We start from the raw sequence: 12,020 nt of genomic DNA, 5'->3' as shown, positions 1-12,020 counted from the left end.
ATTTTAGATGTCAAAAGAGTTTTGTGGCTCCTGAGGTTTTTTTTCCTCCGGAAAATGGGTCCAAATGGCTCTTTAAGTGTTTAAGGTTGCCGACCCCTGCCCTAGCCCCTTCCCTTACATTGAGGAGGCTTCCATAACTGTCCCCCAATGGCAGGATGCAGCGCATTCCAGGTTGGCATAGCTGCATCAGTGCTGGAAAATTAGATAGGATTGGGCCCTTTGTGAACTGCTTTTGCTGGGAAAGTGGTACATAAATATTATTTAAAATAATAATGCAATGGTCATTTGGCACCACTACTTACAACTGTTTCTCTCTTGCTCTGTGTGTGTAAGTACATGCGCCATACCAGGTCAGACCCCTGATCCAAGTACCCAGTTTTGTCAGCACTGACTGGCAGCAGCTCTCCTGGTTTTTAGAGAAGGACCTTATCCTCATCATGCCTGGGCATGGTAGGAATTGAGGCTGAGATCTTCTGTACGCAAAGCAGGTGGTCTACCACTGAGCGACAACCCCATACCTGAGCAAAAGCTAAGAATGCATTTGAAAAGTGGGCTCTTGCAAAGGTTTCTACCACAATAAATCTGTAAGTTCTAAAGCATCACCAGACTTTTCTTTGCCAAGGGTCAGGCGGAAATGACTGACAATGTACAGTCCTGGTAATGCTGTAGGGAGACGATCTGCTGAGCTGGTTGTGAAAATGTCTGGTACTGTTCGTGCTTTCCATGAGTTTCTATGGCACAAGCACTCCCAGCGCCAGGCTGCCTGTCTCTTTAAGTGTTTTAAAGGGGGTTGGAAGCCAGGGGAGTTGCTGTAAAATAAGCCAGGGAGAGAGAGAGAGAGAGAGAGAATTAAAAAGCACAAGAACTGGAGCTGCTTGAGTAGGTCTGATAGGCTCCCCAGTCGAGAGGACCTGGGTTACGTAGGCAATAAGCTCTGCTCAACTTCAGCACCTGCAGAAAGAACTGATCCGGAGACGGCCGCGGAAAAAGCAAGTTCCCATAAAGTGGAACAGGAGAAGCAACTCCCTGTGCCTTTCCAGGGTCTCCAGCTCCCATTGACCGGAAAACTCCCTATCACATTGGCATCCAGGATGGACTGCTGTAATGTACGTACATACCTGTACATTTTTTTTAATGCACAAAAAAATGGGGACATGATGAAAGTCAAGGTGCAGTGTGCTATTTTGTGATAGTTACTTTCATTGCTGTGATAGCATTGGGGTGATTTTAGTGGATTGCACAGATCTGAATCCATTCCCTTGATACAAGGGGGATAGATCCCCTTTGCTCTTCCCAGGGTCTAAGTCTCATTGGGCCAGGAGGTGATGAACCCCAACGAGGCTGTACCACCTCTCTGAACTGTGCATTTATATGATGAACTGAAAAATGTGCTGAATTCTACAAGCACTCTCAAGTCTCTTTCGCTTTTCAGATTGTGTTTTATATTGTTAAGCAGCTGTTTCTTTTGGAGATTTTGAAGTTGCCTTTCTCTGCATGCCACACTGGTCTGGAGTCGCCATAAACAATAGTCGCACATGAAACAATAATAGGAGCAGCAGAACTCCTGCTTTGTGTGTGGGAATCGCTGTTTGCTTGTTTCTGGCCCTGCATGGGGGAGAAAGAGAGAGGCGGGGAAAAAATGGCTTTTGCAGCGGGTTGAGAGGGAAGAACTGGCAGCCACTGCAATTGAAAAGCGAGGCTCAAGTCTTGCTCCCCCCTTTAAGGGGAACGGCCCAAACACTGAACTTTGGATGCCCGCAACTCCTGATGAGATTTGTGCTTTGGAATGGCAAAAGCTTTGAAAGCCTGGATCTGTTTAGGTGGGGTGTATACTTTGTGGTGGTGCTTCTATCCTTGTAGAAGCCTTCAGCCCCCTTTGGGAAACGGCTGTAATTCTTACAGGCGTAAGGGCCCAGTTGCGATCCCTGGCCTGTCCAGGGAAGGCTGAGAAAAGACCTTCATCTGAAAACCTAGAAAGCTGCTGTGATGCGCTTAGGAAGATGGGCCAAGGAGATGACTCTGTTTGGGGCTTTGGAAGACTTACAGATACTTAGCGCACAGTCCTGTCTTTCAGTTTTGCTACCTCCCAGCACATTCACACATTCTGTCGGGAAGTGGTGTTCAGGGACAGAAGACTACAAGCTATGCCAGAGAACTGTCCGTGGCAATTTCCCGCTCTTCAAGGATAATCTAATTACTGAAATTTTAAAATAGTCGCTTGCCATAATTTCTAGGGCTATGAGTGGGTGGGGAACGTAGGGAACATAGGAAGCTATCTTATGCTGAGTCAGACCATTGCACCATCTAAACAACATTGTCAACACAGACTGGCAGCTGCTCCCCATCATCTTGTCCCAGCAGGTCTGGAGATGCCAAGAATTAAATCTGGAACTTTCACCATGCATGCATACACTATAACCCTACACTCTAATGTTGTTCCTGGTGCACATGTGCTTGGTAAATGCACGCACATGAACTCTAAAGCACCCACGCCATGCGGACCTTGTCATTTGGCATGCTGCAGTGTCCGAGGTATATTTTGAACGGCTGATGACACGCGATAGCACAATTACATTTTGACAAGTTTGTTTTCCCTAGTATATCTGTAACCAAGAGAACAAAATACCCTCAGCCTTTAAATCGCTGGAGGACTAGCTGTTGCATAATAAATGAAAAAAACAGCCCATTGCCAGTGGAGAAGAGCATTTCGTATGCAAGTGGGCAAGGAATATGTTACCAGCATGTCCCCCAATTATATCTGTGAACTCTTGAAGGATATGGGACTGTCTGCGGGTGCGGGTGCGGACCACACCGGGTGATGCGCACCGGGGAGGGGGAAACACCACTACTGGTTAAAAAATTTTTTAATGTTGGTATTTTCAAATAATACTCTCATGTTATATATCAATCGATGCATAACTTCATGCAGAATGCAATGAAACAAACTGCGTTGATATATCTCTATTCTATCAAACACTATAGAGTATAGACAAAAATCCAGTGGGACGGGGCAATGGTGACACGTCCACCGCCCAGGGTGTTCCCCCTCCCACTGCATGGGAAGAGGTCCATCATAGGGCTGATGCACTGGCCTCCCACACCTGGTGATGTAAATCCTAGTGACGTCACTGGGGGCTGTGCATCACTCCAATGCTGAGATATTTATACATTCAGGGCACAGTGATGACAGGTTGTTGGGTCCCGTCCCGTCCCCCTGGCTGATAAAGCTCCTGCAACTTGTTCAACTGTGTGACAAGCAGAAATTCATCCGGTGAAGCTTTTTACAGCATTTTATCTGCATGGTCAGGGGGAGCTTCATCTGTTAGACATCTGCCTGTCACGCAGCTGTAAAAAATACAGGAACCCTGGCTAAAAAATACTCAGGTTCATGCATTTATGATAACTCCTAGGCTGTAGTGTACTGTGAGTGGAAGTCCTCACTGATGGAAAAAACCAGAGGATCCCTGTTTAGAGGAAATGTGAACTCACCCCAGCAGCCTGATCAAGAAGTCTTCCTGTGTCCATGGACCTGGATTTGAACATACTTATGGGGTGCTTGGGATGGAGCTTCCCTACACGACCCTATCTGCAGAACCAGGAGATGTTTGCATCGATGTGAGCAAATCTCTTAGAAAGTGGCTTTGTTTGCAACCACTTCAAGTTAGGAGATGACAGAGTCCTATTTCATGACACTAAGTGGGATCCAAACCAGGCCAAACCATCAGAATTTTGCGCTGCCGTGGAAATATTTAGGGCCTGGGAATCTGCGATGGATTCAGAGACAGGGCTGGAAAGCGTGTGGGCTGGGGATGTGGGCTCAGTGCAGGCAAATTGCCTCTTGGGAGCTCAGCTGCTTTCTTTAGGAAACTGCTCAGGGGCTTCTTTCAAGGAAAGTGGGTGGGTGGGTGGGTAAGGAACAGATCTCATGGAGCACTCCTAAGTACCACTTGCTCCGTGACATTGAGACACAGGCAGCTGCTTTTCCCTGAGTTAGTTCACCTAACTGAGTCTTCACTACACATGGACTCTCCAAGATTCCCAGCAGGGATCGTTCCCAACCCTAGTGTTGAGAACTGAACCTGACATCTTCTGTATACAGAGAGCATGTAAGATGGTTGGCAACCTTCAGTCTCGAAAGACTATGGTATAAGCCTACAGCACCCAGTATTCCCAGGCGGTCTCCCATCCAAGTACTAACCAGGCCTGAACCTGCTTAGCTTCCAAGATCAGACAAGATCAGTCCTCCACCATGAAGCTACAGTCCTTCCCTATGCTGCCCCTGAGAACCGGCCCACTGTCTTCCCCCTAAAGCCACCCTACTTCACTTGCTTCATGGTAGGGTGTTTTATAAAGGTCAACTTTATAAAGGATAGAGTAGATAGAGGGATGGTCTTTTCATTCTCACACAACACCAGAACCAGGGGATGTTCACTAAAATTGAGTTTTGGAAGAGTTAGAACAGGCAAAAGAAAATATTTCTTTACCCAGCGTGTGATTAGCCTGTGGAACGTCTTGCCACAGGATGCGGTGATGGCATCTGGCCTAGATGCTTTTAAAAAGGGACTAGACAGATTTCTAGAAGGAAAGTCCATCATACGTTACAAGCCGTGATGGGCATGTGCAACCTCCTTGTTTTAGAAGTAGGCTACCTCAAAATAACAGGTGCCAGGGAGTGGCACCAGGATGCATGTCTCTTGTTGCTTTGTGTGCTCCCTGAGGCATCTTGCAGGCCACTGTGAGATACAGGAAGCTGGACCTGATAGGCCTTTGGCCTGATCCAGTGAGGCTCTTCTTAGGGTCATTTTGCACAGCAGTTCTTCCTGCCTCCCTTTCTTGGTTGGCAACCTTCAGTCTCGAAAGACTATGGTATAAGCCTACAGCACCCAGTATTCCCAGGCGGTCTCCCATCCAAGTACTAACCAGGCCTGACCCTGCTTAGCTTCCGAGATCAGACGAGATCGGGCATGTGCAAGACAAATCCCACCACTTCCATGCTTTCCTCCTTGCACCACCAGCAGAGAACAGATGTGCCACGATAGGGTGAGGTTATCAACTGGCTGGAAAAAAAACACACACACTCTCCCTCAGCCTGCTTTGCTGTCATGACTTTAAGGAAGGTTTGACCTTCAAAAATCAGCCGGTGAAGTTCTGCCTGGTAGGGAGAGCTAAATATGATCCCCTGGCTAAAAGCTGCTCTCTGACATCTCCTTGAGACAGTTGGTAACCCAATAAGGAAAGCAGTGGTGCAAATTTGATCCACACGGATGAGAAACATGAGCCAAGCATAGGGTTACTACTTGCTATCTTTTGTTCTGGCAAGTGACAGTTCAGCCATTCTCTCCCCCCCCCCACCCCCCAGCCATGAGGGGGAAAAAAAGAAGTAGGACATCAAGAGGCTTGTTGTTAATTTCGTTGTGGGCACCAAGTTCATATGTCAAGGTGGACGTTATATAGAGAGAGCAGACAAGTTCCTGCCCTGAGGAGCTTACAATGTAGATGACACAAGGAAGGAGAAAGGGGGTGGAGGTAGGGTCAGGACCAGTTTTAAACCAATTGGACCAATTGCTTCCAGTTGGGCCGTACGTGGGCCCCTCATGTTAGGGTAATCTACTTTTTGATTTTTTTCCCCTTAAATAAACAAACAAATAAATGCTTTTACTAAATCATTTCAGTCTCATGAACAATTTTTTGGGGGGTAACTATTTACTTTGCACAGGTAATCTGCACATTTTGATTGTTTACTTGTAGGCTTGCATGTATGCAATTTTATATCAAAATGTGCTTAGATCCATTTGGTCCATGAACTCACATTCACTTTTAGGTGTGCACTTTGATGACTTTCCATTCTACCATAGAGATAAAAAGTCTAGAATATATTTTATTTCCATCTCTAAGATTCGACAGACCATGGCTGTGAACCCGGAGACCCGCAGAAAACTTTTCCATTTGGTCCCCCCCCCAGCTCCTAAGGTCGGCCCTGGGTAGGGTTAATGGGGGGAGTGCAAGTAATTGTGATAGCCACAGTGCGGAATTCAAGACTGACAATGCAATTCTGGGCATGTTTAGCTGGGAGTAAGTGCCACTGAACACAGTGGGGCTTCTTTTTGAGACAACCTACACTGTAATGCATGGTTCCAGGGCTTTCCTGGAAAAGGTAGTTGTTAAGAAGGGGTGTAAAGCAAGTGAGGAAGCATCTCTCAGGCATTCTAAGCATAAGGTGCAACAAGGGCAAAGGATGGAGTTCTGTGAGGGACCAGGAGAGCTGGTTGCGGGTGGCTTAATAATGTAATTTAGAGCCCAATCCTATTCAGATGTGTCCCATTGTAATCAATGGGGCTTACTCCAAGGAAAGTGTGGATAGGATTGTAGCCTTAGAGCCCAATCCTATGCATGTCTACTCAGAAGTAAGTCCCATTAGAGTCAATGGGGCTTACTCCCAGGAAAGTGTGGATAGGATTGGGCTGTTAGGGCTCAATCCTATCCAACATACCAGCATGGTGCAATCACAATGCAGCCCCAAGATAATGGAACAAACATTCCCTTACCTTGAGGAAGCCTCTGTGACTGCACCCCCAACACAGGAAGCAGTGCATACCCCATTGGCACAGCAGCACTGGCACTGGAAAATTGGATAGGATTGGGCCCTTAGTTATTAAATACAGAGCTGGGTCATTTGTGTCCAATCAACATTACAGCTCCTTGAAGGGATGGATGTATCTTGTGGCATCTAAAAGACACATTGATTGATTGTGGCAGATCATTTCAGGGACTAGGCCCCAAATTTATCCACTGCACAAAATATTCTGCACAGTTGGAAGATCTACACAACTCCTCAAAATCCACATTGTTTCCATGACATCCTTGGCACGTCTCCTTAAGGCCGAACCAGATGTGGCATCAAACCTGTGGTTAAGAATGGGGCTGCTCTAGGAAGTGGACTAAAAGTGGTTCTTTTACCTTCAAACACAGCAGTCAGGGGCCAGTTTGGCTCAGGTCTGTGGCGTGCGCTGAGAAGGGATTTAAACATTTGCAGCTATTGGGACAAGATGGCAACCTCTGCCCCAAGGGGCTTGCAAACTAAAATTCAATATGTGGAGAAACCACAGAGGGAAGCAGAAGCAAGGATAACCAAGAGAAGACCATGTGAATAATTCACTGACAGATCGGTTATTTGGCTTCTAGGGACCCCTGGGGTCTCCAGAACAATTCTAGAAACCCTCATTAACAAAAACTCAGCAAAGAATTCCCAAAGGGAAAAAAAAGGGAGGTAGGAGATTTCTAGGATCAGGTTCCAGAAAACAGGAATAGCCATTGGTGTAGCAGCGCAACACTGCTATGGGAAGCAACCAAGGCCTCTAAGCCTTGGTGCTTGGTGGGAGTGCAGAGGCACTGAGAAAGTTTAGACTATGAACAGGAGCAGCCAGGAACAAAGCAAATGAATGAGAGCCGGCAGACATTCAGAGGGTTGATGCAGGGAGGCTTGAAGCTGGAACAGATCTGACTTCCTCGCCCTGCCTCCTGCAAGCTTTATTCATTCTTAAACATGTGTCGCAATACCGTGCAATACAAGTTACACTAACAGCTCTTAGCTGGTTCTGACTGACTCTAGCTAACCACAAAACATTCTTGAGATACAAACCTCCCGTTGTTTACTTCACTGGACTTCAGACACTCAGCATATTTCAAGGCTGTACAGAATGAGTCCTGCGCAGATGCAAAATGTGCTCTGCTTTGTTGCCACATATGCCAAGGCATCTCAACACCCAGCGCCTGTGCACATAATTACCACACATTGGAAAACGGGGTGCATGATTTGGTGTGCATGAAACCTGTTTGCTACTTGGCATGGATGATACCAATATTTATGACAATACCTACGACTCTGAGCCAGTGGTAATCCCAATAGGTCACTAGAGTTAACTAATTAACTAAGGGTGCAATCCTAACCCCTTATGTCAGTGCTTCCCAGCATTGACGTAAGGGCAGTGCAGCTCTGAGGTAAGGGAACAAACATTCCCTTACTTTGAGAAGTCCTCCGTGAGTGACACCCAACTGCAAGATGCAGCACACGTCCCATTGGCACCGCTATGCCAGTGCTGGAAAGTACACTTAAGGGGTCAGGATTGCGCCCTAAGACCCCAAACACTATAGGAGACATGATTTCTTCACATGGGCAGTGCTGACTCTACTCCCACTCCTGGCAAAACTCCTCTCAAGTTGTCTTAAATAGTTGTGCCTGCAGGAGAGTCACTTATTCAGCAGGGGAATCTTGGTGTGCAGGTGAATTCAGAGCCAGCCTAGTAATGAAGCTAAGTGCAGTGGAAACCTCAGGCTGTAGACTTGGGGAGGTAGCAGACTGGGGGGCAACTTCTGTGTGCTCTGACATGCCTATCCACTGCCTCCAATGACCTGGCCAGCATTACATACCTCTTGCACAGCTGCTGTCTTTCTTCCTTCTCCTCTAACTCCCCATTTTAAGGTGACAGAGCTTGAGGAGCAAAAGAGGATGTTTGCGAGGGACAGTAGAGTGGGCTGTCCTACACAGTCTCCTGGATGACATTCTAGGCCAGCACTCTACTCTCTCCTCGACATACTTCCTGTTCTACTCCTCAAGCTCTTCCTTTTAAAAATGGGAAGAAGTGGAGCAGAAGCTGCAGTACTACGAGCAGGAAGGCTACAGTCAGGTCCAGTTAGGTGGGGAGGGCAGGGGAGTCATGTTATGGGAGAAAGAAATCATAGGAGTGACATATTTTTGCCTTAGGTGCTAGGGTGAATTGGAAGGAGGGGCTTCATCATGTCCTGAGCTTCACTTCCTGAATTCCTTGTTGCACTACGCATATTAAAGGCACTGGAGCCCACCCAGAAAAAGAACTGGCAACTTGAGTTGGCATACAGCACTGTGACTACAGCCCTGTTAAGTGAGATACTCTTTGAGCTGGGAAAGTGGCCTCAGGATTCTCTGATGAAAGAGAAGCAACTGGATGGACCTGGGTAGAAATGTCCTCAGGAACTTGCATTTTGGGGGGGTGGGGGGCTGAAAGTCCTGCTGACTTTTGACTCACAAATGCATATAGAAGTTTGACCTTTCTGCACAGTGTATACATCCCCTGCACTGCAACAGCATGTTCTAGTATCAGTGAGGACACCACTATTCTAGCTCTGTAACATCACCTGTCCCATCCTATCTGCCCTCCTGTCCTCCTATATTTCTGCTTGTGACCTTTGCTTCTCTGACTCTGCCACCCTCCTACGGCCTTGCTTTGCCTTCTGCTTGGAACTCTCTCTCCCATGTCATGTCTCCTCTCTCCCTCCTTCACCCCACACCGCCTCAACTTTGTCATGAAATCTTTTCTACCATTCCTCCGGGCCAAATCAGCCATTATCAAGAATGCAAAAGTGTGGTTCATATTTCCTTCCTTTTTTAAAAAATAGCTTGGGGGGGGATGCAAAACACTGCAAAACTATGGCAGGAGATAAGAGGGCTTTAGCTCATAACCCCTGCTGGAGTTCCCATCTTCATGGTGCACTTTCCCTGCACAAAATTTACTGAAAGAAAAAATTTCAGAGGGAATCCCATATGTCAATTGCATACAATACCACAAAGAAACAACTTCTTTTGCCTTTCTCACACCTCCTGCCGATTCATAAGCGGTTTCTGCCCTACCTGTTTTGTCACACTGAATGGATGGACTCTCCATCATTTTCTGGGATAGAATGTGGTCACCCCATCTGGTTAATGGTGGTCACCCAGTGGTATAGCTAGCCACCCTGGAGCCTGGGGCAAAGTTAAAGATGATCCTCCCCCCACATCACACCCAGAAGTGACATCACAAACATGGTGTTGTTTTTTTTAATTGAAAAATAAAAAATCTGCTGCCTTCCTTCAGCCCCCCTTATGCTCACCCCCAAGAGGCGCAAGCGGCTATTGGAGTCTGGCTGCTTGCTTCCCTTGCTCCACTGCTTCCCCCACCTCCAGCCCCTCCTGCTTGCCCTCCAAGCCTCCCAGTTGTCCCCAAGCCCCCGGAGCAAGGGGAGCAAATGGCCAGAGACTGAGATGGCCTGCTGTCCCTCTTGCAGAGTGCTGTTTTTTTCTGGCATTTTTTGCAAGAGGTGTGCCCACAATTGTGCAGGCGGTCAGTCAGACTGTTGCCCCCCAGGCAGCCTGCAACCTGGTGCAATTGCTACCCCTGCACCTCTTCTAGCTATGCCACTGCGGTAACCCCCATCAACCCACCCCCCAGGTGATCTGTCAACATTGGATTAGCATCCACCAAATGTAAAAATCCAACAAATCCTCAGAAGGAGGGACTGTAAATAGCAATGATTGTTACCTGCCAAATGTAGATGGGGTTATATAACCATTCCCAGCAGTGTATTGTTATGTACGGAACACACATGGAAAGCTTGCAACACAATGCTGGGCGAGCACTTTTCGATTTAAAGTATCTCATAATAGCTTCTAGAAAAATCAAGCCTCCAAGGGGTTGAATGGCGGGAGGGGGGCAATGGATGTCCTTGACAAAAAACAAACAAAAACCCTCATGGTAATATTTGTAAAACTTGCTGGCAGTCATATTGGACTGTAAGGAAATAGTCAAGGCTACATTCTGGTACTAGCTGTCATAGGTAGCAGCCAGCACAACCCAACATTTTAAAGCTGCTCATTTTTTGAGTTCTGAAGAACTCTTCTTCAAGCAACCCCTGGAAAAAAGATGCGATAAGCCTGCGAAATAAGAGAACCGCCACTTTAAAGGCGCCTCTTTATCCATTTAGCAGGGGTTTCTAGGAAATGATCTGCCCAAGCCAGAATAATAGTAATTATTATTAATACTCAATTCAACAATAATGGTAGAGTCAATTACAGACAGAACAGCCCTTTCAAGATTACAGCCGTGTTATTGTATGTGAGGTGTGTGGAAACCTCACCTTCAAGAGCTGGATATGTTTGGAAAGGCAGCTAGGCAACACCCAGTGTGCAGATTTTTTTATGCATACCAGCACACACACACACACATGCATGCACACACGCACGCACGGTAAAAAAAAATCAGTGTAAAGATAAAATGAAATCTTTGGGACAGATTGTAACCAGCAGGACACTTTTTAAAAAGGCATCGTCTAATTTTATCCCGGAGAGCTCAAGGAACAGCCGTGCTGGGGTGGGGTGGGGGAGCAAGGGAGAAGAAAAATGTTTCAGAAGAGCCTGTTGAGGCGCATGGAATGAATGCATTCAAGCAACAGCGGCTGCATAGTCCTAATGGATGCTCCTGTGGATCTCTGTTAGCAAGTCATTACTGGCAGGTAACCAATTTTTGCAGTCTAGTGTTTTAGTATTCTTGGCAGAAGCGCCTCTCAGATGAGGGACAGCGTGACTAGCAACTTGGGGTAAGAGCCTTGTTCTAGATCATCAAAGCACACACACACACACACACACACCTTGGGACTGTATTTTTAGGGTGGTTCTCAGGTGGCCTCCTCTCGCAGTCCAGTGGGGGCAGCATTAATGCTCCCTCTGCATAACGGAGGCAGGGAGAGATAATGAAATATTTCTTGACCCAGTGTGCAATTATTTTATGGAACCCCTTGCCACAGAATGCGGTGATGGTATGTGATCTAGATACCTTTAAGAGGGTATTGGACGGATTTATGGAGGAAAAGTCCATCACAGCCCGTGATGAGTAGGTGCAACCTCCTGGTTTTAGAAGTAGACTACCTCAGAAGGCCAGTGCAAGGGAGTGGCGACAGAATGCAGATCTTTAAAAGTGTGACCAAATTTAACCCTTCTATGCCAGGGTTGCATCATGAGAAAGCTGGCAGTGGGCATAAGAGATCTAATTATGCTTCATGGAAAGGATGTGCAGCATATTGGCCAAGGGACTGAGCACATCAAGGCCTTCCCAATTCAGCTCTCACCCCTGTCATGTACCCAGTAGGTGGCTTAAGCAAGCCCTTCTTTCTCAGCCTCAGTTTTTCCCTTCTGCAAAATGGGGATAATACTCACTAGACACAGTCTTTAAGAG

General features: G+C 46.9%; 1 protein-coding gene across 1 annotated transcript in view; it reads left to right on the top strand.

Moving 5' to 3' along the window:
- Positions 1–1,074: 1,074 nt before the first annotated feature.
- Positions 1,075–12,020, top strand: part of NRGN (neurogranin) — a 36,641-nt gene continuing 25,695 nt past the window's right edge. Inside the window, exon 1 of the mRNA XM_066639760.1 lies at positions 1,075–1,106. Within this exon, the coding sequence (XP_066495857.1) occupies positions 1,092–1,106 (15 nt within the window). The 5' untranslated portion in view covers positions 1,075–1,091. The remainder of the gene's footprint in view (positions 1,107–12,020) is intronic.

Source organism: Tiliqua scincoides, chromosome 11 (genome assembly GCF_035046505.1).
Source record: "Tiliqua scincoides isolate rTilSci1 chromosome 11, rTilSci1.hap2, whole genome shotgun sequence".
Lineage (NCBI taxonomy): Eukaryota > Metazoa > Chordata > Lepidosauria > Squamata > Scincidae > Tiliqua > Tiliqua scincoides.
The sequence above is the reverse complement of the archived record's forward strand: the minus strand, read 5'-3'. Positions and strand labels throughout refer to the sequence as shown.